General features: G+C 51.9%; 1 protein-coding gene across 18 annotated transcripts in view; it reads right to left on the reverse strand.

Annotated features, from left to right (window-relative positions):
* Positions 1-862: 862 nt before the first annotated feature.
* Positions 863-25,088, reverse strand: part of TMEM229B (transmembrane protein 229B) — a 39,799-nt gene continuing 15,573 nt past the window's right edge. For 3 of the 18 annotated variants that reach the window (XM_047737373.1, XM_047737372.1, XM_047737371.1), the window contains exon 2: positions 863-4,515. In XM_047737373.1, coding sequence (XP_047593329.1) covers positions 3,994-4,497 — 504 coding nt within the window. In that variant the 5' untranslated portion in view covers positions 4,498-4,515 and the 3' untranslated portion in view covers positions 863-3,993. Of the gene's footprint in view, positions 4,519-10,192; positions 10,492-10,537; positions 10,643-14,026; positions 14,298-14,887; positions 15,070-15,428; positions 15,533-16,304; positions 16,422-23,811; positions 23,833-24,004; positions 24,164-25,088 lie in introns of those variants that run through there. The other 15 variants (XM_047737374.1, XM_047737378.1, XM_047737376.1 and 12 more) reach the window with 13 other exon arrangements.

A 25,088-nucleotide genomic window follows, 5' to 3' on the forward strand; every position in this document is an offset into this window, starting at 1 on the left:
ACATGTAAATTGTTGTCGGGTCTTTATGCTTGCTTGTTTTTATAAGGGGAAAAGGATTCAGTGAAAGAAATGAATACATTCAAGTGAGTGGGGGAAGGAAGAGGCCCTTCCTAATGACTCAGAATAACACTACCTGCTCCATCCAGAAAGCAGTGGCTGTGGCAGTGGGGACCAAGCCATTTGGGTTGAGTTGAACTGACCAAACAATTTCTGAGCTCTACGTTCTCTTGCTGGAAGTAGGAAAGTAGGCAGGAACATGGTGGGGGTTGAGGAAGACAAGGGACAGTAGACAGAGCAGAGGTACACAAAGTAGGGAGGGATTATTCCCCCCAAAAGCACCTCTCTGGGAATGTTGCCAGGGAGGAGTGCAGAGCTCTGTTTCTTCAAAGCATCACCTTTGATGTAATGAAAAGTAAGGGGCTCTGGTGGCTCAGCTCTCTGGAGTACGCTCAGCCTCCTTTCTTGGCCCCTCCTGACTCGTGAGACCCCCCCCCCCCCCAGGTCGTGGCTGGTCTGTTTCTAGAGGAGCTCATCTCCTGAGCCAATGCAGCCAACTTGGATAACTGCCCAGGCCTCCCCATCTGCTTTGTAGCCTAGGACCAAAGCAAAATTATGGACCAGATCATGTTACTGGTGAGAAGTGGGAGGTTAGGGGGAGAATTCTGGTTACCCAGGAGGGTCAGGGCAGAGATGGTGAGAAGGACTGTCAGGGAGTCCCACTTGCCCTCCCCACGAGGTGGCTCCCCCCAGCAGTCCTCTTGGTTTAGGACAGCAGCACAACATAGTGTGAAGGGCTTGGCCTCCAGCTGCCCTAGGAAAGGGGCTCCAAAATAGAAGAAACAGAGATGAATCAGAGCCAGTCCTGGAACACAAACACCAGTATATTTGATGTGCACAAATGTGAAAAGGAAGAGACAGAGAGACCGATGGAGACAGAGCAGGCAATGGGCGCACAAACCAGTCACGTATCCTGAGGAGCTGCAGTTGGGAGACAGTCCTGCCCACTTTGAAGTGGGAGAGCTGGGACCTGTAGCTCCTCCGGGTCTGGGGTGGTCTCAGGGTGGAAGGTACCCTCACTGCCTTAGCCATAGCTTGGGGGCCGGGCATCTCTCCTCTCTCCATCCCCCATGATGACGTCTGCACGGCCCAGAGCTTCATAAATGCAGGTTCTCAGGAACTGACCTACTCAGCACTGCCTCCCCAAGGAGGAGACCCATGCAGAGAGTGAGGGACTAGGACAAGAGGATTTCATGGGCACTCCCTATATATTATTGCTGTAGATAAGCATAGGCCATTGTGACTTACTGGCAACAGAGGGGACAGGGCACAAGGGACAGGGTGCCTAGCAGACCTCAGAAGCGGTTCAACCATGCAGGGCAGCTCTAAGGCAATAGCCTTATATACGACAATCCGAAGTAACTCAGAAATGCTGCCATGTCCAGTGGAGAGAAACCCAGGACACCAGAGGGTCACAAAGAGTCAGCAGACTCTTCCTGCCAGCAGCCCCACTGCTTGGCAGAGCTGGGGTGCCCGGGCACTAAGGGATGAGGGCCCTGAAGATACCCAAGAAAGCAGAGTTGAAGTCTGGGCTACCCGGGTGAATTCTGAGCCCACCGACCCTGAGCTTAAGCCCTGGATTGTTGCCTCTCTTTGCTGGGGACTCTATGCCCTATGAGGGACAGCAGGAGCCATGAGACACCTGGATGAAGCAGAAAAACAGCGCTCTGCACATACCAGGTTACCGCAGGACCTCCTATCCCTGGGAATCTGTAGGGCCCAGAGAAAAGATGGTGCCAGGAAATGTCCATGGGGCAGCATCTGGAGTGGCCACACCTGATGGGCCATACAGGGGCTTGCTGTGGCTGAGAATCACTGAGACCCTGTGCCGGCAGACATCAAGAAGCCAATCCCCGATTTGGTCATGGGAGGGGAGGTCAAAGGCGGGTGGTACGGTCTAGGGGCCCACCTGAGGGGCCTGAAATGGTATTGGGGTCCAGAAAACTGAGTTAGCACAGAGTTACAGGACAGGGCCAAGGAAATAATTCTGCAGACAGGACAGGGAATCCAGATGATGCTTTTCTTCTGGAAACCCTTCCACCGGTAGTTGGAAACCTGAATCCCTGGGTACCCCAGAGCTCTGGAATTGGGGCCACAGTAAAATCGAAGGTAGGTCTGGCCTCTGGAGAATGTTCACCGCTGGATTTGAGGAGCCTGGCCCGGACACAGAGGCTGAGAGATGCCCTTCATCCTGTGCTGGACAGGGTCAACCGCACAAAACAATCCTATCAAAGGCAGAGTCTCCCAGCCTTTCTCCCAATCCTACCCAGTCCCCCAGCCCCCCAGCCCTGGCTCACACCCTGGCTGGGGCTGTCCGCACAGTCTCGGTAGAGCAGCAGAGTGAGGAAGAGGAGATTCTATCCACAGGTGGTATTGTCATTTTTTAATGATCTGTAAAAAGGGAAAGGCTAATTTCTATCTAAGAGTCCTCGTGTGGTCAAGACAAGACCATGTACCATGGCATAGGCTGCGTTCTGATGGGCCTCTCCCCTCAGGGAGTGGGGGCAGAGCCAGAAGTGGGCTGGAGTGAGGATTTCACCTGTCCACTGCCAGCAATGGACCCGTCACAGAGGAAGGGGGGCAACCAAGATGACAACGCCTGTGAGCATGGCAGGGTCAATACTGCTTAAGGGGTAAGCTCAAAGGGTCGGTCTTGCCTGGGAGGGGTGGGACGGGGTGGCCCTGAGGAGGTTTTGCTGCAGGGCTGGTGCCATGGCGGGACCAGCTGATCCCTTCCCACTAAGGATGCTCTGAAGACCCTCCCAAAGCACAAAGGCTGTTTCCTTTTTCTCTCTCACTCACCCTGCATGGGTCTCCAACCCTGGATGCCTGCTCCGCCATCCCCTAGAGAGCTCTATCAACTCTGACTTGAAAAGAGAAATGCCTTCTCCCCTACCCCCCAACTCCCCTAAACTGATTTGTCTCTAGGTCCCCATTGTGGATCTGGGGGGCGGGGTGCATCTTGGCCTGTGTGTTGGGGAGGGCATCATTCCATTTCAGCTGGGCCTCTGTGGGGAGGGGGCGCTGCCACAGCCCATCAGACAGGTGGGGAGGTGTAAAAGGATGACTTCCCAGTCTTCAGGCAGCAGACACAATGGAGGGAAGGTCGCTCTCAGGGCTCTAAGTCTGGCAGCTGCTGTGTTGGCCAGGGAGTTGGGGAAGGGGGTGGGTGTGGTGACTGACATGGATAAAGGGGCCGCTAGTGGTAAAGGCCTAGAAAATAAGAGAGAAAAGGGGGAAACACCACCGAACACACAGGGATTGAAACCTCCAAAAGCCCAAGGTTGGTGGGAATCCAGCACCAGGGGGGCCCCCAGAAGGCCAAGGGAGGGGTGGAGCCCTGGGGGAGGGGAGAGGAGCCAAGGGAAGGCCTCCAGCCCTTGCACACCGGCACTGCTGCTAAGCAGCCTCCTGGCCGCCCAGTCTCTCGTCAGGCCGCAGCTCAGCAGGCCCCCGGGGAGGTATTGGTTGCAAGCAAGCACCTGAATATTGCCAAATGGAACCAGCCAAAGCCTACCTAAACCAGGTGAGAGGGAGGAGGCCTGGCAGTAGCCCAACGCCTCCTCAGGCCTTGCCTCCCACCTTCTGTCCCATTCTCAGAGCCCCTTAGCCAGGACAGGGCCTGCTGCTTCCAAAGTCACCCCGGGGGGTTCCAGCCGCTGCTTAGCCACAGGCCTCCTGCCACCAGCCTCTGAGCTGGGCGCAGAGACCCAGACCCTTCCCAGAGTCCCTCCACTCCCTCCACACCCGTCCCCCACACCTCACCGGGCCCCCAGCGGAGGGTGCTGGAGAGAGGCCAATGTCGTGTGTGCCCTAGGGGGCTGAGGCAGGGCCCCAGCCAGGGCTTGTGCTGTTCAGAAGATGTAACCCCACCAGCTTGGTACCTCTGTCCCCCGCGTCCGTGAGAGCGCCCCGGGCCCCGCCCACCAGCCCCATTCAGTCTGTCTTGACGTGGCCGTTGGCCAGGGCCAGGGGGCCCCCGGGCTCCCCGGGCTCGGCGTCCTTGTCAAACCGGAGGCGGAGGGTGTTGCGGATGATGAATTGCTCCATGATGAGGGCCCCGCAGAACCAGGGCACGGCGTACTCCAGGGTGATGAGGCCCATGAAGTCAAAGTCGAACTGGGAATAGTCCCAGGGGCAGGCGTTGAACTGGCGCAGGATGAGGCCGGTGGTGAACTCCCACAGGTAGGTCCAGAGCGTGTAGATGAGGCAGCGCAGCAGCAGCGGGCAGCGGCCCCGCAGGCGCAGGTACATGCGCTCCACGATGAGAATGGACGTGCCGTAGATGAAGAGCGCCCACACGCTCGTGACTCCCGGGAACTTCCAGTTAAAGTTCACCACGAACTCCCAGGCGGCCGTGAACATCACCTCGCAGAAGTAGCCGTGGATGGCGTACAGGTACCAGCGGGACAGCGCGGTCAGTGGCTCGGCCGACGCCATGGCGCCCAGTGGGGCTGGCTGCTGCGACACAGGGGAGACAGGTGAGGGCGGGAGGGAGCCCCTCCTCCTGGCCACCCACGCCCAGCCCGAGTCTCCACTGTGACCAGGCTCCAGGCGGTTCCACACCCGCTGCTACCGTTCTCTTTGGTTACCTTCCCACTCCGGACCCTACTTCCTGGTCATTACTTTACACCCTATTCCTGATCTTGGCCAGGTGGGCATGAGAAAGGAAGGCAAGAAACTTAAAAGTCCCACTGGCTTCCTCTGACCCACTCTACTCAAATGTCTCCTACACAACCTAGACTTTTTTTTTTTCTTAAATTATCTGTGATCAGATGGAAGAACTGGCTGTCCCGACCCACCAGTCACCTCCATTTCTAGGCTACCAGCTGATTTCTCATCAGGCCCACTCACTGGGGTCACCATCTCCTCCTCCACTTCTCAAACAACTCCACCTCACTCATATTTTTGAGATCTTTATAAGCAATCTATCACATATGTCCTTGGGTGTGGTGTGTGTGTGTGTGTGTTAACATATACTAACATTTACCATGTTAGCCATTTTTAAGTGTATAGTTCAGTGGCATTGAGCACCTTCCCACTATTGTGCAACTGTCTCCACTGTCCATCTCCAAAACTTCTTCATCATCCCAAACTGAAATTCCGTACCCACGGAACACTAACTCCCCACCTCCTCCCCCAGCCCCTGGCAACCACCCTTCTACCTTCTGTCTCTATGAATGTGACTACTCCAGTTACCTCTTTCAAGGGGAATCATATGGTACTTGTCCCTTCACGACTGGCTTATTTCACTGAGCATAGTGTCGGCAAGGTTCATCCATGTAGTAGCATGTGTCAGAATATCCTTCACTTTTCAAAGCTGAATAATATTCATTCTTTGTGATCGATCGATCGATCACGTTTGATTTATCCATCTGTCCATTAATGGTTTGTTTCTACCTTTTTTTTTTTAAAGATTTTATTCATTTATTTGACAGACAGAAATCACAAGTAGGCAGAGAGGCAGGCAGAGAGAGAGGAAGGGAAGCAGGCTCCCCGCTGAACAGAGAGCCAGACGTGGGGCTCGATCCCAGGACCCCGGGATCATGACCTGGGCCAAAGGCAGAGGCTTAACCCACCAAGCCACCCAGGCGCCCGTTTCTACCTTTTGGTTATTGTGAACATTGCTGCTATGAACATAGGTATACAAATATCTGTTCGAGTCTCTGATTTCCATTCTTTTGGATTTATATGCAGGAGAATTGCCAGATCACATGGTGATTCCATATTAATTTCCTGAGGAATACCCTTGCTGTTTTCCACGGCAGCTGCACCATTTTACATTCCCGCCAGCAATGCACAAGGCTTCCAATTTCCCCACACCCTTGCCAGCACTTGTTATTTTCTGGTTTTTTGAGGACAGCCGTCCTAATGGGTGTAAAGTGGCAGCTCGTTGTGGTCACATTTGTCTTTAACTGCTCCATTAAGTGGGTTTGGGTGTTTAGTTTCAATGTGGAGAGGAAACCAGTGGGCTGACAGAGGAGAGTCCTCCTTTCTACTTCTTCCCTTTTCCTCCTCTCTTCTAGCCCCATTGGGCTTTAAGGCCCAGACTGCTTCCCTGAAGGCTGGCCTCGCCCACAGGCCTCTCTAGTTTTCCTTGCCCTTTATCCAATGCTACCCCGTTTCCTGTTAGAAGGCATGGGCCCTCTCAATCCACCTTGCTAGCCGAAGTCCTCCCCAAAAGAGAAGTGCCTCTTTTGCACTCCTCTGTTCTGTTCACAGGCCTCTTTGGGGCAGACCCTCTCTACATGATGCAGGTTTATGGGGAGAGTTCAGGGCAGCATCAGGAAGGGGAAGGCAGGGCATGAAAACACAAATCCCAGCTCTGCCAGCGGCCCGTGGACCCCAGGCTTGACCCCTCTGTCAAGGTGGGTGAGGGGACAGAGGTGAACAGGCTGTACCTGCAGTCTGCCTCCCTGTCTGGGAATCGCAGCCTCGCCTTCCAGCTAACGCAGGCCTCGTCACAAGATTACCCACCCTGGTGTATCGCTTTGAGCCCTTCCAGACACTTCCGTTCCCATTTTTTGTCACTGGTAATTACAAAATTAAGATTCATGCGAAGAAAGGCAGGTAGTTTCACTCCCACTTTTTCAGAGAGACAGTCGGGGCTCAGAGAAAAGTGGGTTTGCCCCATACCCCAGGGCCGGTGAATGGATAGGCTGAGACCAGAATCCACATCTCCCGATTTCTACTTCAGCACTCATCCCACTGCACACTACTGCCCAGCTCCTAGACATGCCTGCCTAGTGCTGCTCCCCTCCTCAAAAGCATTCAGTTCCCACCCACCCCCCACCCTCCATCCCTGGTCCTAATGAAACGCCACAGCTTCCTTGGCCTGATATTCAAGACTCTCTAGGATCTCACTCCAGACACTTTTTCAGCCTTCTTCTCACTGGCTGGCTCTCCTGGTTTTCCCTCCTGCCTCTGCAGATCCTGTCTGTATGTTTCCTGTGCCTTTCCTCTCACCGTCCACAAGTACAAATCCAGCTTCCAAATGACCTTCAGAATAAAATCATCTTCATCCCCACAGCCCTCTCTTCCTCCCCTGAATTGCCAGAGCACTTCCTCTGTCTCACTTTGGTCCAGATGACTTCCTGTTTTATTATGGTGATAACTCCCAGTCCCCATCTAGACATCTCTCCTGTGTCCTACACCTACATATCCCACTCCTACCTCAACCCCTCCACCTAAGCGTCCTATAGACACCTCAAACTCAGTATCTTTTCCCTAAAGCTCATCTTCCTTCTGTGACCTCACTCTGCACCCAGTTGGCAGCAGGAGGCCCTGAGGTCATTCTAGCTTCCTCTGCCACATCCCCCCACCAACATGAGCTCCCTGAGAATAAGGACCTTGTCTGTCTGGTTCAGTGCTGCATTACCCAGTGCCTAGAACAGTGCCTGGCACACAGCATTCAACTAAAGAAGACATTTCTTAATCAGTTCATGCTTCATAACAAAGCATTCTAAAACTCAGTGACGTAAATCAGCTCTCATTTATTATTACAGCTTGTGTGTGGGTTGGCAGATCTTGGCTGGCCTCGATCATGAAATGGCTGCTTGTCTGGGGCTCTGTCCTGTCCTTGGCTGGGTGGCTCTGGTCTACCTGTCTCTCGTCCCCATCACGCTTTCTCATGCAGGGGCAGAGGCACATGGACAAGCAGACCCTACTGTACCACACTTTTCAAGACTCTGCTTAAGTCATGCTCAGGAACATCTTACTGGCCAAAGCAAGTCACATGGCAAAGCCACCAAGTCGGCCATTACCTCCTGTCCTACCACTTAACTATGTTTGAAATCATCTCTTCCCCTTGACCATCCTTTCTCATTGCTGTTGCTCTGCTCTAAGCTGTCACCACCATTCACCTGGATGCCCTCAGTCATCTGCCAGCTGGTCTCCCCGCTTGCCTTTTCCTTTCCAATTCACTCACCCAGCTAGGAAAGTGTGTATAGAAATAACAGTCTTTCTAAAACACAAATCCAATGCTTCTCCCCGCATAAGGCCCACTAGTGTGTCCTTACCATCCACATGGGAAGGCTTGAACTCCTAGGGATGGCTGGCAAAGCCCTTCGTGAGATACCGTGGCCTCAGATGGCCTCAGATCTTGTCCTCTGGATCTCTTCATGACTGCTCTTGCTACCTGGGGTGCCCTTCCCAACTGCTACTGCCGCCACCACCCCTAACCCATGGCTCATGACCCATAATCCTCCTCAGCTGCCCTGTTTGTCCACCTCTGCATCCAGTTCACTTCTGTGACAACAGTTTGCACTATGCTTTGCACTAGTGGCCGCTTGGTGACTGATTAATATAATGGTGAGAGAGAAAAAAAGGCAGGATTCAAAGCTGAGTAATTAATATGATTTTGATTTTGCAAAAGCATACATACACACAAATGTACAAAAAGGGGCACCTGGGTGGCTTAGTGGGTTAAGCCTCTGCCTTCAGCTCAGGTCATGATCTCAGGGTCCTGGGATCAAGCCCCGCATCGGGCTCTCTGCTCAGCGGAGAGCCTGCTTCTTCCCTCTCTCTCTGCCTGCTTCTCTGCTTACTTGTGATCTCTGTCAAATAAATAAAATCTTGGAAAAAAAAACAAATATACAAAAAAATTAGCCATAATCATCTCTGGAAGGTGACATCACAAGTGATTTTTGTTTCCTTGTTTAAACTTCTCTGTATAACCTAAAATGTTTTTCTAACAAGTATGTCTAAACTTGTATTAAACAATTTTATCTTAAAAAACATTTCTGTAGCACTATGTATGAGTCATTTTTGTGCCTTGTATATAGAAGATGCTCAACAAATTCGCCATAAATCTAAGGAAACCTGATGTCCCATACAGTTCATACAGGTCCTTCCCTCCTGAGCCATCACCAACCACAAACCATGATTCTCGGGTTTGAATAGCATGAAATGGTTAAGCCCAGGGGCTGCGGATCCAAACTTCCTGGTCTCCCCACCTTGCCTTTTCCTTTCCAGTTTCCTGGTACCCTTCCCCTGTGGGATGTAGGGCATGTTACCTGACTTTTCTGTGCCTCAGTTTTCCTACAGGTGAAGTGAGAATAATAAGGGTAACTACTTCTGGGGGTTACTGTAAGGGTGACTGAGGGGACAGACACTACTAAGATGACAGCAAATGATCAGAGAGGGTGGCTCCATTTCTGGCACAGAGCCAGGCTTCCTGGTCAGCTTTTGCTTCCAGTACACCCTCCTCCCTGAGGCAGGGTCATTCTGCCCCTGCTTTCGCTAGTGGTTGGGCAGCCTTCCTTACCGGGCAAGTCAGGTCTTCACGTCCATCCAGAGCACAACCCAAGAGCCAAGCAACCCTCCTTAACCAGTAACCGCATGTAGAGACCAGAGAAGAACAAAGACGGAGCTGAGGAGAGGCAAGGCGAGCTTCCAGCTTTTGTGTAGCTCGGGAGGTTTCATGAAGGGCGAGGGGTCTCAGAACTAGCCCTCTGAGGTCTAGGTTTGACAAGAAGTGTAGAACGAAAGGGCCAGTGTTCCTGGCAGAGCTTCCCACACCCTTCTTTTATCCTGAAACCCCAAAAGGTTGTTAGCTCCCCCAGAGTGGGAGAGAACAGACCCAGGCTGAGAATGAGGAGGTGCCCATGACCAAAGGTGAGGGGGGTGCTGCGGTGGCCCGGAGACCACTCTGCCTCCCGCCCAACTCTGGCTCCTCTGAACTTAGATCTGTCCACCCGACCTGCACTCGTACCTCTGGCCCCTCTGGCCCACAGGATCCGGGGAAAGGGATTCCCTGTTCATCTTACGCAGTGGCCTGACAGAACTAGTGGACCCCTCAGGTCAGCCCTACCTTAATGCTGACTTTAAAACCCTGCTCTCCTTGCCTCATGGTCTCATCTTTAGACATAGCTGAGGATGGTTTCCCAGGCAACTGGAGTTCCCAACAACCCAGGGGCTCCAGTCACCCCTGGAGCAGGTGACTTGGAAGAGCTGGACTTCCAAACCCTATGAACAGAAGCAGGATAGAAGGAGCCACTGTTAAAGGGTGAAGGAGGGCAAGCTGCTAAATAGAAGAGAAGTTGGGGGAGAAAGAACAAGGTGAGCTCAAGGATAGGATCCCATTTCTAGAATCTTCCATACTGGAAGAACAGGGGTAAGGAGAGGGGAAGCATACCTAGGCAAGGTCAGACCACGTCCTAGGGGTTGTGCCAGAAGAACACGCCAACTCTGCATGAGACAAATGGGAAAGCTGGAAGTCCTGACCGGGGCCAGGAGATGGGGGCAAAGACAGAGAAGGAGGGACATGAGACAGTGTCATCAGCTGGGACAGCCACAGACACTAACATGAGAGGCCACATTAGCTTGGCTGGATTTTCAAAACTCCACTCCCTGAACCCATTGCTAACACTCACGGGAAGGCTTAAACTCTTGAGTTGGGACAAGCTCCCCCACCCTTTCATGGCCCCGGCCATGCCTTCCCGCACCTGAACGGGGACTCTGCCCCAGACTTTCCCAGTACCTCCTTGCTCCGCACTGGATCAAAGCCCTGTGAAGTCCTGCATTAGGAAGAACCAGCAGCTCACTGGAAGTCAGTCTTTTTCTCCTGGTGACAAACACAACTGTCCTGAGGACCATGACACAGAGGACAGTCAGGGAAAGAAAACTCAAGGTGAAGAAAAGAGGAGAGCATGGGCAAGGATGAAAATGAGAGAAAGGAATTTGGAGAGCTGGGGACAGTTTCACAGGCAGGATACTGCGGAACACTCAAGTAAAGAGCCCTCATGCTTGTTGATAAAAGGGCCTGTGAACACGGAGTGCCAGCAAAGGTGACTTGTCAGAGCAGGGCACTGCCCGTCCAAGGGCACAGGTGATAGGTGATTAGGGGGAGGGGTACCAAGTCTTGCTCCCTAAGAGTATCTCACCGAGTCCTGGAACCCACTGAGCTATTCCTTAGAGAGCAGAGCAAGCGGAGAAGGATGAAGAGAATGCCATAAAAGTCCAAGACAGGCTGCAGGCAAAAGCAAATGAGATGATTGCCCTTGGTTTTACCCCAAACTCCCATCTTGTCCCAGGAAGCTAAGGTGCCACAACAAAATGACTCTGGGAATTTCTGTGCAGAGAATCATCTTGCTAGAAAACTGGGACTCCCCTTCCATGCAGCCAGACTAGGCAGGCCTTCCTCCTTCTTTCACCTCATTTACTTCCTCATTCCTAGGCACCAAAATTGCTTCAGTTTTTGGAGGCTTCAGGGGCTCCCGAGGGCAAGGCAGTGGCAGAGACCCTGAGTCCAGACCCTTGGCAGGCTCTGTGCTGGAGTGCAATCAAAGGAGGGGGGGCAGTTGTCCTAACATCTGGGTGAAAGGTGCAAGGTCTGAAGCGGTCCTGAGCTTCCTCTGTGGTTGTCAGATTGTGGGTGGGGTAGGGGTGGGGGGAACCCATGCACTTGCTCCAAGGCCAGAAGGGAAGCAAGTGGAGCTAAATACTTGGGGTAACTGGGTAACCCCGATGCCACAGAGTTCCACCCTTTCTTGCTATGGGCATCCCCCAGGAAAGTCCCCGAAGTTAGTCCTCCCTCCACCTCTCAAGTAACAGGAATAATCAGGCCCTCTTCCCAGCACCTACCATGTACTACCTCAGATAATACTCAAGTTTATTTTACAGCTAGGGCAACTGAGGAAGAGAGAGGTTAAGTAATTCCAGCTCTAAAAGGCAGAGCTGGGATTCAAAGCCAGCGAGTCTGGCTCCAGAGCCTTCTCAGCACACTGCCCTTGAAGCTGACTACAGCCTCCTCTGCAGGCACCACCAGTTTCTGAGTTTCTGCTTCGGGAAAGCCAGGATGGTGTATGGAGAGACAATAGGAAGCAAGGAGGACACACGAGCTTCTAGAAAGATCATCAGTGAAGCTCAGGACTGGTGTCAGAGCTGTTGAAGGCTCTCAGCCTATTCTGAGAAGCCAAGTTCTGTTCTAAGCCCAAGTTCCGGCAAGACCCATGGGATGGTCCTCCAGGGTCATAGTTGACCTCAGAGGACCACAGTGGCCACCACCACGGAGGGCCTCAAGGCAGGTGCCATTCAAAGACCTTTCACCAGGACACACATTCCCCAGAGCGTCCTTGACTGCGAGCCTGCCCCAGCATGGCTGGGAATCTCAGATGGCCCAGCTCTGCCATGCAAATGACAGCCAAGAGCAGTGACCAGCATCATACTCTCCATCCAAGCCTGGCGCCTGGAGCAGCAGCAGACCACTCCACACAAAGCAGCAAGCTGGAGAGGATTTTAGAAGGCCTCCGATGCTAACCAAATCCCAGCTGGCAGGCACAGGGGGTCAGGTGGGCCCTGGGAACGGAGTCAGCTTGGCACAGAGAGTCAGCAGGGCTCAGGCAGGGAAGGGCACCCAGCGGGCAGGGCCCTCAGGCTGAGCATCCTGTGTGTTGCCCCTGCCCCCCCCCAACAAGGCTCTTCCCAGACCTCACTGGCTGCCTTCCTATTGTTATTCAGATTTTGACTCAACCAGTCACCCCTGAGACCTTCTCCAAGTCTCCAATCCAAAATAGCCTCCCTGTGACTGACATCATCCTGTTTCAGTCCTCACAGCACTTTCGCTTTCTGGTATTTTGCTACTTGTTTGCTGTCTATCTCCCCCAACTAGAATGAACCCTCCAGGAGGACAGGGGCTCTGCCTTGTTCAGTGCTGGGTGCCCAGTGCCTAGACCAGGGCCTGGCAATGAGACCTACTAACACGCGGGGCATGGTGAATGAATGAATGAATGAATGGGAGGGTGAATGGGCCCACACAGGGCAAGTATAAACAACTAGCTTTCCTCAGCCTTTCTCTCTTCTCTTTCTTGGGAAATACTGTCTTTTTAAAATTTCAGTTCTAACATTTTTTAAAGATCTTTATTATTTTTCCTGATTATAAAAGTAACATGTGCTCACACCTAAAATTTAAACATCACTAAAAGGATCGACCTGGAGAGCAAAAGCCCCCCATCACCCCACACCGTAGAGAAAGTCACTGTTAATGTGTGTCGTATATTCATCCAGATTACATTCAGTTTCACAAGAAGCAAATCCATGCATCATGGAAAGAAAGGGCTCAGCCATTAAGCAGCTGCCTTTGGCTCAAGTCATGATCCCAGGGTCCTGGGTTCAAGTCCCACATCGGGCTCCCTGCTCAGCCAGAAGCCTGCTTCTCCCTCTCTCACTCCCCTTGCTTTGTTCCCTCTCTCGCTGTGTCTCTCTCTGTCAATTAAATAAATAAAATCTTTAAAAAAAAAAAAAAGAAAGAAAGAAAGAAAAGGAATTCCTAGTCCACCAAACTAGCAGCCACCATCATGTCTCCCTGGCCATCTTTCTCATGTATTTATTTTACAAGTTACCTTAATCCTTAATGTACTTCTCCTGTAACCTGACATTTTCACTTAGCATAACATAATCATTTTTCCAAGTTGTTATATCGCCTGTGTCCTCGTTATTACAATGGCAGTATGCTATTCCACCAGGTGGAAAACTTTAACTTCCTTAACCTACATGTTCAACAAAGAGAGAACAGTTGTTTCCCATTTCCACTATTACCACAACACCATAAGAAACATCCTTTTTATGCTTCTAAAAAAGAATTCAGCCTTTTTCTTCTCTGGGGTTATTTCCTAAGGAAAGATTTCTTAATGAATAATTCTGGAGTGGGATCACCGACAGAGGGTACAACAGTCCCAAGGCCGCTGGTGGAGACTGCCCTGGGTGGGGAATCCTGCGTGATGTGGGAAGTAGGTCTCTGATCTGAGTCACCGGGTTGCCGCCGTGGCCTCCACGGTCATCTCTGCACCCCCACCTCACCCCCGCAGTTTAGGTGCACACTTCCCTGGCTACAGATCCCCCCAGCGACCCATTTCCTGAAAAGTCCTCCAAGCACAAACTGGTTTTGCAAGCCCAGGCTGAGGAAAACATAGATGCCAGCCCTGAGTTTTCAACTGTCGACTGGCAAGTTCTGGCTAAAGCTAAGAATTACCTAGTTGCCCTTCTCCTTTCCTGCAAGCTCCTGCGTGGAATCTAAGGCTCCAGATCCCCGGGGGCCAGTCCAGCAGCTCCCAAACAGCTTGTCCCGTCTGGGGTGCTCTCCCTGCCGTGTCTTCCAGGCGAGCTCTCTGCTGGCTGACCCAGAGGGGGACTGTCTGCCCTACGCAGACAACGGCCTTCAGGCTAGACAGACCTCTGGGGCTTGGGAAAGCAGCCAATCATCATTTTTTAAAGCACCATCAAGGAAAAGCCAGAGACCAAGTCTGGAAAGAAAGGCCATACGAGGACAGGTGAAGCTCCACGGTCAGGGGGTCCCACGCTCTACATGCAGCATGTCTGGCCTTAGGAGGAGACCCTCCACAGGCCAAAAGCAGCAGAAGGCTTGCCACCTCTGTAGCAGCTCAGGCACCAGAAATCCCACTCCTCCCAGCACCCTGGATGCTCTCCCCAAGGCCACGTGAACCGCTCATGGGCTCTGGACAAAGTCTGCAATCCCAGATGAAGTACAGTTCTCATGGCACAGAGGTGAAGCCCAAGGCCCAAAGCATCCAGGAGCCTACAGATAAGAAAGGGAGTGTGGGAGGATGTCATCTCCCATGTGCTGGGTATCTGACCTCACTCACTCAGCCCATCTGGGTGGGGCACATATTTCAGAGGCCACATGGCTCTAAGACGGCTCCAGCCCATGGCATGACCTGAAGGGGCCTGGCCCTCCCCGCCTATCCTGGAACTACGGCCCCATGACGGGCCCTCAGACACAACACAGGTTCCGAACTGGAACCTCCAGACCGGCGTTGGTGCCCTTGAGGCAGGGAGGGCCCGGGATCCCTGGGGAGCCCGTCACATTACTCACTTATCAGACCTCTGAGTGCACGGCTCAGAACAGACATCAGGGTCACTGTCCAGGAGTGTCCCGGGTTAACCTTTGTCCTGGTGCCTGGCTGGGCCTCGGTGCCATTCTCAGCAGTGCCGGCAAGCATCAGCCCCAGGGCTCAGCTGATCCTTGGCTGGTAGGCAGGAGGCTTCCATGTGTCCCTGGGAATAAAAGAGGAGGCGTTCATTACCTTACACTGCCCTTTGGGCCAGGAGGAAAGGCAGCCTCAAGGCAAACACTACAATTTCCCAGGCTCCCGGCTCAGCACCAGACAGTCATCCCACCAGGGCCACTGGGCCCCTCTCTTAGAAATTACTCCCTCCTCTGTACTGTCCTGTTTGCTCAGGTCTGGTTAGTCCAGCAATGACAGCTTGGGGTGAGTCCCAGGCCATTTACATGTGGGGCTGGGACTTAGGGCTTCTTACTCCGCAAGTAAATGTGTGCATATTTGTAAATCTGAGAGGGGGTATAATTTTAGACTCGGGTGCCTTTCTCATTTAGCTTCAAATTACACTCTCACCTTCACCCTGCAGTGGCCACATCTGCTCTCAAGGGCGGTCAGGAACCTCCCAGAAGGCCGATAACGGAGGACATTTGTCATAGCATTTGGGGAGTCGAGCACAGCTACACAGAAAAACAAGCACACCAACAAAAGGTGTGCCAGACCCCTCTCCCCACAATCCCACCACCCCAATATTTATTTCACTCTATTTTATCACTATTCTTATTAAAGCCCTTCCTGTTAACATCAATAACTGAGTACAAACTGATATAAATCTGACTTTCTGATGCCCCTGGCCACAGACACATTTTTAATATATCCCTGAGATTTGACCATTTGATCAAGATTCTGACTTTAATGTGAAGGTCCTGCAGCTTCTCAGAAAAACCCCTTGGATGCAGCACCATGTGCACGAGCCCAAGGATGGACGGAGCTCAGGTCCCTGCAGCAGGCCCCGGCCAGAAACTGGCACCCTCCCTCTCCCCACCCCATGGACAGCCAAGCAGAGTTATCAGAGGGGGCACCACCCGAGCTGGTGCATTCAGCTAGCTTCCTCCCTCTCCCTCCCTCCCCGCACCTCCCAGGTGAGCTGGGGTCACTGGGCCTCTGCTCCCCAGAAGCAGCAGGGGAGTGGAGGAGAAGTGAAGGGGTGGGGATAGGGATCGGAAATTCACTGTATGCACTTGTGCTTGTGACCCTGGAGGGTGGACCCCCCCCAGAGTACCCCCCCGCCCCCCCACTGAGACCAGAGAAGGATGAGAGCGAAGTGCAGCAGGGCAGCTGAGCCCAGTCCTCCCCAGGTCCTCCCTGGCTCCTCCCCAAACAGGAGCCTCAACCTGCCCCACCTGTCCATCCTCCCCGCTTCTCCCAGTCTGCCTGGCACATACCCATTACCTCAAGGAAGGGGCTTTAATGGGGCATGTCCAACACCCTCTCTACCCCCAGCACCACCAGGGCCTGTGCTTGGGGAGTTCAATCCCACCCACCGGCACTTCCCTTTCCCCAGGGCCCGAAGCGGGCCACGTGAGCAAGCACCAGACAAAAGAGAAAGAGAAACCAAAGCCTACATCCTGGCAACAGGGCCTGCTGGTCGCTGCAGTCAGCCCTGGGAACCCACGGCTCCCGCGGCTGGCTGGTGAGGCCGCTGAGGTCAGAACAGGCTCCCTTCCTTGGTTGGCCTGGCCCTGGACACCTCCTGCTTCCTGGTCTGCAGGCTCTTCCGCCAGGGAGTCGGTGGGGGCTGGACAAGGAGGCGATGGTCTAACAGGAGTCCCACCTCTGTTGCTAAGTGCACAAGCTGTCCCTGGCCCCCTCTGGCGCTCCCTGGCCCCTGAGAGCAGGTCCCTGGTGCAGATGGTGTGAGGCTCCTTTGTGGACTGCAGTGCCTGAGCTCGAAGTTTCTGGAGCACAGGAATGTGTGAAGAGCCCTTATAGCAATTAACGTGGGCAGAACTTAGACTTTTTCATGCATGTCATCCCTCACAATTCTCCCAAGGCTCCTGCAGGGAGGGCAGGAATCATCATCCCACCCCCCACCCCCCACTTTAGAGATGAACACGCTGACTCTCAGGACATTAAGAGATTAGGCCAAATCTACACCTCTGACTCAAACCCTGGTCCTCGGGCTCCAGAGTCCCCCCTCTCCCCACACAGTGTGTCTTCAAGCTGCTTCCCATGTGTCTGCCTGTGTACACCTGTCTTTCATTCCCCAGCATCTACTTAGTCCGTTCTGTAAGCTGCTTATTTGTAAACATACAGCCTGAGTCCGTCCATCCAGCTTCATCAACGCACCCGGGGGCTCCTCTGAGACCCTGCTCCCTCCTCGTTCCTTTGTGATGCCGTCCTCCTGAGCCCCCAGCTAGTCCATCACCGATGTTCCCGCAGGACTTTGAACATCCTTGCCCTGAAACATCCTGTCCCATCTCAACGTTACTATTGTCTGTTTGCCCCTCCACACGGTAAATTCAAGACCAGGGAATTTCTTTTGGACGGATGGACAAATCAGCTTGAGAAGGGCCCAGCTAAATTCCTGGGTGATGGCACTATCCAGTGTTATTAACTAAATGAGGATATCTCACATTCTTCCCTAATTTTTAGGCAACCGTCATGAAAGGGCTGTCTCCCACGAAGGACCATAAATGCTGGCTTCCAGGAACAGGGCGATCTCTGCAAATGAGGGAAGAAAGGGGGACGCTTGCTCTCTTTCTCCCACCTCCAAGAGCCATCACCTGGACAGCGAGGTGAAGCTAGATGAGTGGGTGCCTTGGGTCTGCACACTACAGAAGAAGTGTCGCCTGAGGAAGCGTCCCAGGTGTCCCCAGAGAAAGTGCAGGCTCCTACGCTCCTACGTGGGCAAGGCAAGCCACCAGGCTCGGCCTCAGGTCAGAGAAAAACAATGCCTATTCTGTTATTTCTACAAGTGCTGGTACTCTCAAAAGGCACATTCAGTTTTCATGCACATAGCATTCATTTCCCAAAAAGGTTTAACCAGCAGCTGCTGGCAGGAAATTCCCTCTGCATCGTTCTCTCCCCTCCCCTATAACTATTTAAGGTAAGCTGGGCTTTTGGGATTGAAGCTCTACTTCTCTGACCAGAACCCATAAATCAAACCTACCCCCAATCCGTGCAATCTCCACGGCTCGGAACCCAAGACTGGGGCCAGGAAGTGGCCTGCAAACACCACCCCTTCTTCCCTCTCTCTCCCCTCTTCCCCAAATCTCCCCTACCCCAGGTCCCATGAAATGAAGAAAAAATGCCCCCAGGACCCACTAGGGAGCTCTCCAATTATTCAAAGTGCCCTGGTTCTTTCCATGAGACCCTGAACCACTGCTCTTTCTTGTCCTGTAGTAAGACCAGCCCTGAAACAACTGGATTTGGCAACTTCCCAAGTTGAGAGACCATGCTAAGGCATAAGTGCAAAGGGAATTCCAAATCCCCCCAGGGGAAAGGCGGCATCTGCTCAGCTCCCCTTGGGAAGCAAGGACACCCTGGCCCTTGGCCCTGATTGGCAGAGGGAAGGTCAGGGTGGAGACAGGAGAACAGACTGCCCACACACTCCATTTGACCCCGTCCATCCACGTTCCCTCATTTATCTGTTTTCTTGAAATCTGGGTTTCTCTGCCAGCCGGACAATTCACCCCTCTGTCTTCTGTCTCACCTGTGTAGCCTGTCAGCCTCCTCTCCTCCCTACCTCCTCCCATCCAGCCCCTCCAATCTTATGCACCTTTCTCAATGTCCCCTTCTGAACAAACCCAGACCATCCATCTCCTACACCTTGGAGGGTGGTCTCTGGCCCCATGCCCCTTCCTTTCCCTCCCATCCTACCCCCCAGCACTGGGTAGCTGCTGCTTGCTGCCTGGAAGGCTGGACAGCTGCTGGGCTCTCTAATGAGCTTCCTGGCTGCCGTCCCAGAGCAAGGCCCATGTTACAGTAAAGAGCTGCCCCCCTCCCCTGAATAATCCCCTCGGCAGATCCCATCAGGCAGCAGCTGAGGGGCCCTGAAATCCCGGTCACATGAGACCAGGAAGGCTCCTCCCGGCAGCTGGGAAGGCACCCACAGCGGCCTCACAGCCTCACCTACTCAGTGACCAGGAATTTATCCGGGCTCTCCCTCTTACCGCCCACGTGCTTCGGGTGTTGCACAGGTGACCTCTGGAGCAATGCAGACACTGCCCCTTTGTTGCCTTACCAGCGGGGGCAGAAAAAACCCCAGCGGCTCTTTTGGAGGATAAACCTGGGCTCCCTGAACAGCACCACACCCAGTGCCCTGCTTTTCACAAATCTCTACAGTCAAGCCACCCCAGAGATGTCTAAACAACAGAGCCCTCGTCCAGGATATCCTGCAGAGGCTAATTTGTTTATTCAAGGTGTTGTGTTTCAGTGGTCAGCGAACATTGATGGAACACCTGCTGAAGGCCAGGCACCGACCTGAGTGCGAACAAGGCAGCCTTCCTGCCCCCGGGAGCCCACTGCCCTCGGGTGGACAGACAATAAAGCATACTGGAATGTCTGACAGCAGGCCACAAAAAAGGGAAAAGGCCTGGTGGGGACAGAGACACTGAACGCTAGAGAGCAAGTCTTACACTTCTCTAAGGAGGTAGCATTTCGGCATAGAACAGAAAGATGCAGACGCCTTTCAAAGAGCTTTGGGAAAAGCATTCCAGGCAGAGGGAACAGTACATAAAAGACCCCAAAAAACAAGTTTGAGGGGTGCCTGGGTGGCTCCGTCGGTTAGGTGTCTGACTCTTGATCTCAGCTCAGGCGTTGACTCAGGCTCGAGAGTTCAAGCCCCACACTGGGCTCCGTGTTGGGTACGGAGGATACTTTAAAGAACCAAAAAAAACAAGTTTGAGAAATAACAAGGCCAGAGCAGCTAAAGTTAGTGTAATTAAGGGGTCAAACGTTCCCTGCCCCTGATTGCAAAAGTCATCTGGTTGTCCCTAAGGTGCCAGCTGGGCCAGGGCAAAGTCCAGCTGCCAAGGAAACACGCCCCGACAACTGGAGGCTCCCCCTGTGGGCAGAGCTGGAAACTGCAGGTCGGGTCAGTTGTTAGGCACTGCACTTAGGAACAAAGAAAGGGAAAATGAAAAATCTTTTGACCTGTGGCCTGGAATTTCTGTCCGTATCTCATCAAAAGAACTGAAGTGACTTCACTAGGCCTTCTCTAGGCGGTCTCACTTTAACAAGAAAGTCAGTGTTCCTTTTTAACTCTAGCTAGCTTAAGTCTCCTGTCATTTGGAATGAAGAAAATCTTAGCTAACACAGGTGATCCCCCCCGCCCCCCGCCCCCGCATCTGGACCTTACCTCTTTGGCATGAGAATCACATCAATGAGCACCACCTGCCCACCTTTGCCACCATGCAAACCAGTGGCTCTGCCCTTGCAGACAGTGAGGGGCAGAAGAAGAAAGGTCAGAGGCCTAGCAAGGTGTGTCTGTCTCGGCAGGATGTCTATAGCTTTGGAGGCTCCAAATCTCCCTTCTGGGTCCTGCCCACACTTTGTTATTTCTCCTTGATTCAGTGACCCTTGCCAGCCGCCTAGCACATTCTGACTACCTTCCAGAAAGAGGACCTGAGAACACTAGAAGCCGGAAGGGGAGGCCTCAGCCAAGAACAAGTAATACACAACTAGACTGTTTTTCCACAAGCCCCAGAACAGCACTGTCCAATTTGATAGACACTAGCTACATGTAGCTATTTAAATTTTAATTTTAGGGGCGCCTGGTGGCTCCGTTGGTTAAGTGTCCGACTCTTGGTCTCAGCTCAGGTCTTGATCTCAGGGTTATATGTTCAGACCCCGCATTTGGCTCCATGCTGGATGTGGAGCCCACTTAAAAATTTTTTTTAATAAATTTTAATTTATGAAAAATGAATAAAATTAAAAATTCTGTCCCTCGGTTGCACTAGCCACATTTCGAGTTTCTTCTGAAGGGACACCCCTGCCCTCCCTCTCTTTCTCAGGCTCAGGCCTAGTTAACCATTGTGAGATGGAGGGGGCAGAGGGACTGTGAACCCTTGTTCCATGAAAGTCTCTGTTCGCTGTCTGAACAGCGACTTACATGACTCACATCCAAGAGCCAGGAGAGGGCTCTTGGTGAATGAGGCCAGCCCCTGTGTCTCTGGCTATAACTCCATCTATGGGTGCTGTTTGAAGTTTTAAAAGTCCAGACCATTTATTAGGCACCTCCTGTGTGCCAGGCAGCTTCCGCACAGACCATCCCATCGATTCCCCTCACAAGTCTGTGAGGCACACATTAACTCAGATTTACTCAGGAGGCAAGGAAAACTCAAAGAAGTTAAACAACAGCTAAAAAATGGGAGGGCCAAGGTTTTTACTAGCACTTTTTCTCTTATGCCACTCATGAGAGATGGGAATGTGCAGACAAGAATTAGGGGACTTCATTTACCCACAGCAGCAGGCCACCCACAGTTGACAGCGGGTCCTCATGGTGGACAGTCTCACGTGAGCTGCCCCTCCCAGTCTGCTCAAGTCCACCCAGGGCCTTGAGAGAGCTGCTGCCAAGGGTCTGCCGATGAAGGCCCAGTTCCTAAAAGCCATCACATCAAAACCACAGGAAGGCCACACTACAGAGGACAAATCTGAGAAGGGGGTAGGAGTAGGAACCCAGACATGTGGCATTTCTCCTGGGCAAAGAAGGAAGGAGCATGATAAAATATTATTATAGAAAGCTACACAAACCTTGAGCTCCTTATCTTTGCATCCCCATGTCCTGGATAAAACATACAGTAGGGACTCGATATCCAAGGGCTGAATGGGGGAAAAGGCAAGGCGCAGGTCCTCCATGAGTGAGGAGGCCTGGCCAAGAGGAGCCTATAGGGCAGAGACGCTGGGGAGAAAGATGGGAATGAGGTGTTCTGAAGGAGCTGTGACAGTCTCTGTCTGCGCTATATGTGATCCAGTCCGAATATGCCTTTCGTTTAAGTGATGGCTCGGAGGGAAGGCCCCCAGACGGCTGGGGACCCGTGGCAGCAGACAGGCACCTCCACCATGAGCGTAAGCCCAGCAGCCCGGACCCCTGACTCAGCCTCTCGCTGGTCAGCTCCATCTACAGCAAAAGCACCGAGGCTTGCAACATGTTCAAAATAGGGCTCCAAACAGCACTTAGGCAAGAGTAATTAAAGGGATGTTATCACAGTCAGTCTCTCATTAGCCACGTAATTAGACTGCTGAAAATAATTAACATTCCTTTTGACAAAAGAAACAGAGGACCCATTACATTCATTAGGACAGCCTCAAACCAGCCTGAGGAAGGCTGAGAAGAGAAGCCATCCCCTCCCAGTCCCACCCAGGACAGAGTCAGCATCTGGTAAGACCTGGTGGTGAGTCCTGTCCTGGCCCGGATGTCCCCAGATGTGTATTACAGACAACAGTAACACACTCACACATACTCAGAGAAAAAACCCTTGAAGGAAATGCCTATGCCTCCCTCCCCCAAGGCCGCAGAACATGACTGAAGAGACATTTCTCTAGGAAGAATAAATCCATTACAGCACCAGAAAACAAGAAGGAATGATATGGGTTCCCTGAAGATGGTAAGATGGTAAGATAAAAGGAAATCAACTGATGGAGAAACCACAACCCCCCAAAATAAAACCATGAAAACAAGTAATCACAATAATAAACCTAGCAACAGGCACCCATCCAGGGCATATCTATGACAGACACTAGTCTAAGAACTTTACATGCATGATCTTATGTAACCCTCACAAAAGCCTTTGACATACAGATCATCATCCTCACGTTATAAATAAGACCCAGAGTTACCTAGCTTTCCCAAAGTCAGAGTACTGATAAGTGCTGGGTTAGGATTTGAACCCAAACAGGTGTGGCTGAGGGTTCTGTGCTCAGTCAGGGGAGCGGCTATGAGGGTTTCAAGTTTGGAGCCAGGTCACCGGCAGGGGTGGGGAACACCAGATGAGTGGCTGGTGATTGGATCTGGAGTAGCCAGGCAAGTGGGCCCCTCCCACCCTCCCACCAGCTCTGTGTCCTGGACACGGGGGCAGGGAAGCAAAGGGAACACCTAGACACCAGTCCCTAGCAGGCACATCCCACCTCCTGCCCACAACCAGTGACTGGCCCAGAAGTGGGGTTCGCACTGAAAAACCTCACAATATCAAGAGAGGAACACACAACCGTAACTCACTAAACATTTTACCAAACCAAAACTGCCAAAGAAGCACCAAATTTGAGAACAGATGTTACAGGTAGAAAACAAAATAAAGTCAACAGAAGGAAACATTTTTAAAGGTACAATTAATATTCCCTGAGGGATAAGAAGGCTCCTGAATCCATGAACCAAAACAAGTCTGATACCAGAAGAATGTTAAAGACCTTACAAGTGAAGGAAATACACCGTGGTTGACCAGTTATCTTTGGATGAAAGAACAATCTCATTAAATTTTTTTCTTTATATAGGTCTGCTTTTCTTTTTTTTTTTTTTTTAATTTACTTATTTGACAGAGATCACAAGTAGGCAGAGAGGCAGGCAGAGAGAGAGGAGGAAGCAGGTTCCCCGCTGAGCAGAGAGCCCGATGCGGGACTCGATCCCAGGACCCTAGAATCATGACCCGAGCCGAAGGCAGAGGCTTTAACCCACTGAGCCACCCAGGCGCCCTATATAGGTCTGCTTTTCTGAACTTCCTTTATCAAATGCATATTACTTTGAGAACTGGAAAAGTTATTTTTAAAATGTCTGGCACAAGATAGGTGCTCAGTAAGATTCGGTCGCACAGTCAATTCTGCCCACTGTGCCAACATTTGGCCCTATCCAGGCCAGCCCATAATTTACTGCTCCCCAGTCACACCATCCACGCTCCCATCTCCCTGCCTCTGAGCACATGGCCCCCCTCCTGGAGTGCCCTTATCTCTCCTCTCTGTTTACCTGTATTTGCCTGTTCTTCAGTGCCCACTCAGAGATTACCCTCTTTGAAGAAAGGTCCCTGCATCCCCCCCTAACCCACTCATCCCTCTTCCCCAAACTCCTAAGGGCACCTAATTCTCCAGGAACATAGGACAGGTCTAGTTGAGCTGCCCATTGGGGTCATAGTGCTGAGAACAAGTTATCTGCCCTTTACCTTTCAGTGAGTCCAAGTCTGGTCTTCCTACTTTACTGTAGGCTTCCTAAAGACAATGAGAGGGCACGAGCCTTCTTTTTATGCTCTGCTGTGCCCAATTAAAGGTGAGAAGATTTTGCAAGAACATGCTTACATGTCAGCTGAGTAAATGACAAATGAGCTGCTCCCCCTAGTGGGAGTAGAAGAGGAAATTATTCTGGAAATTACTCGACAGGGCTGGGCCCACACTGCACCTGGGTGAAGCTCCTGAAATGGTCCGCCTGGTTTGGTCCCAGACAGCTTTGAACTCCTACCCCTGGCCTAGGATCCAGAAATACCTGTAAATCCAGAGGGTATGATTGGTAAATCTAGGGACAAATGTTGATGAGCAGGATATTTATATGGTCTTCAGGTGTCTCCCCACAGATTGCTTCGCAGCGAGGGAAAATTAGTAAACACACAGTGAAGGAATTAGACAATACCTTACCCAAGAGATCAAACTTAACATCACACATAAGGGGCAGACATCCAGCCAGTGCCCCTGGACGTGAAACACTGAAAATGTCACTCATTATAACCCCCTCGGGAGTCTGAATAAGGCAACATAAGGCAACACCAGAACAATCCAAAGAGAAAAACATTCTATTTTTTTTTAAGGGGGAGGACAAGGCTATATTCTTCAAAAATGTCAATGTCCTGAAAGACAAAGACAGGCTCGGGAATGGTTCTAGCGGCAAGGGGACATGACAACTAAATGCAGTATGGGGCTGCAGACTGGACCTCGTACTGGAGAGGGAGAAAAGCCATAAAGGATGATATCGAGTCAGTTGACAAAACTGGAATACTGCCAGCAGATCACATAAAGTATCATATCAATATCACATAAAATATCATATCCCACCCTTCAGTTTGCTGAAGGTTATATAAAATGGCATTCTTATGCTTAGAAGGTTCGCACTGAAGGGTTTACAAAGAAAGGGCCATGATGTAGGCAACCTTCTCTTAAGTAGTCCAGAAAAAACTTGAGAGAGAAAAGGAACATAAATGATAAAGCAAGGGAGGTCAAAGGTCAAAAAGACTGAATCTGGTTAGAGTATATGGGTGT

The sequence above is a fragment of the Lutra lutra genome, chromosome 7 (genome assembly GCF_902655055.1).
Source record: "Lutra lutra chromosome 7, mLutLut1.2, whole genome shotgun sequence".
Lineage (NCBI taxonomy): Eukaryota > Metazoa > Chordata > Mammalia > Carnivora > Mustelidae > Lutra > Lutra lutra.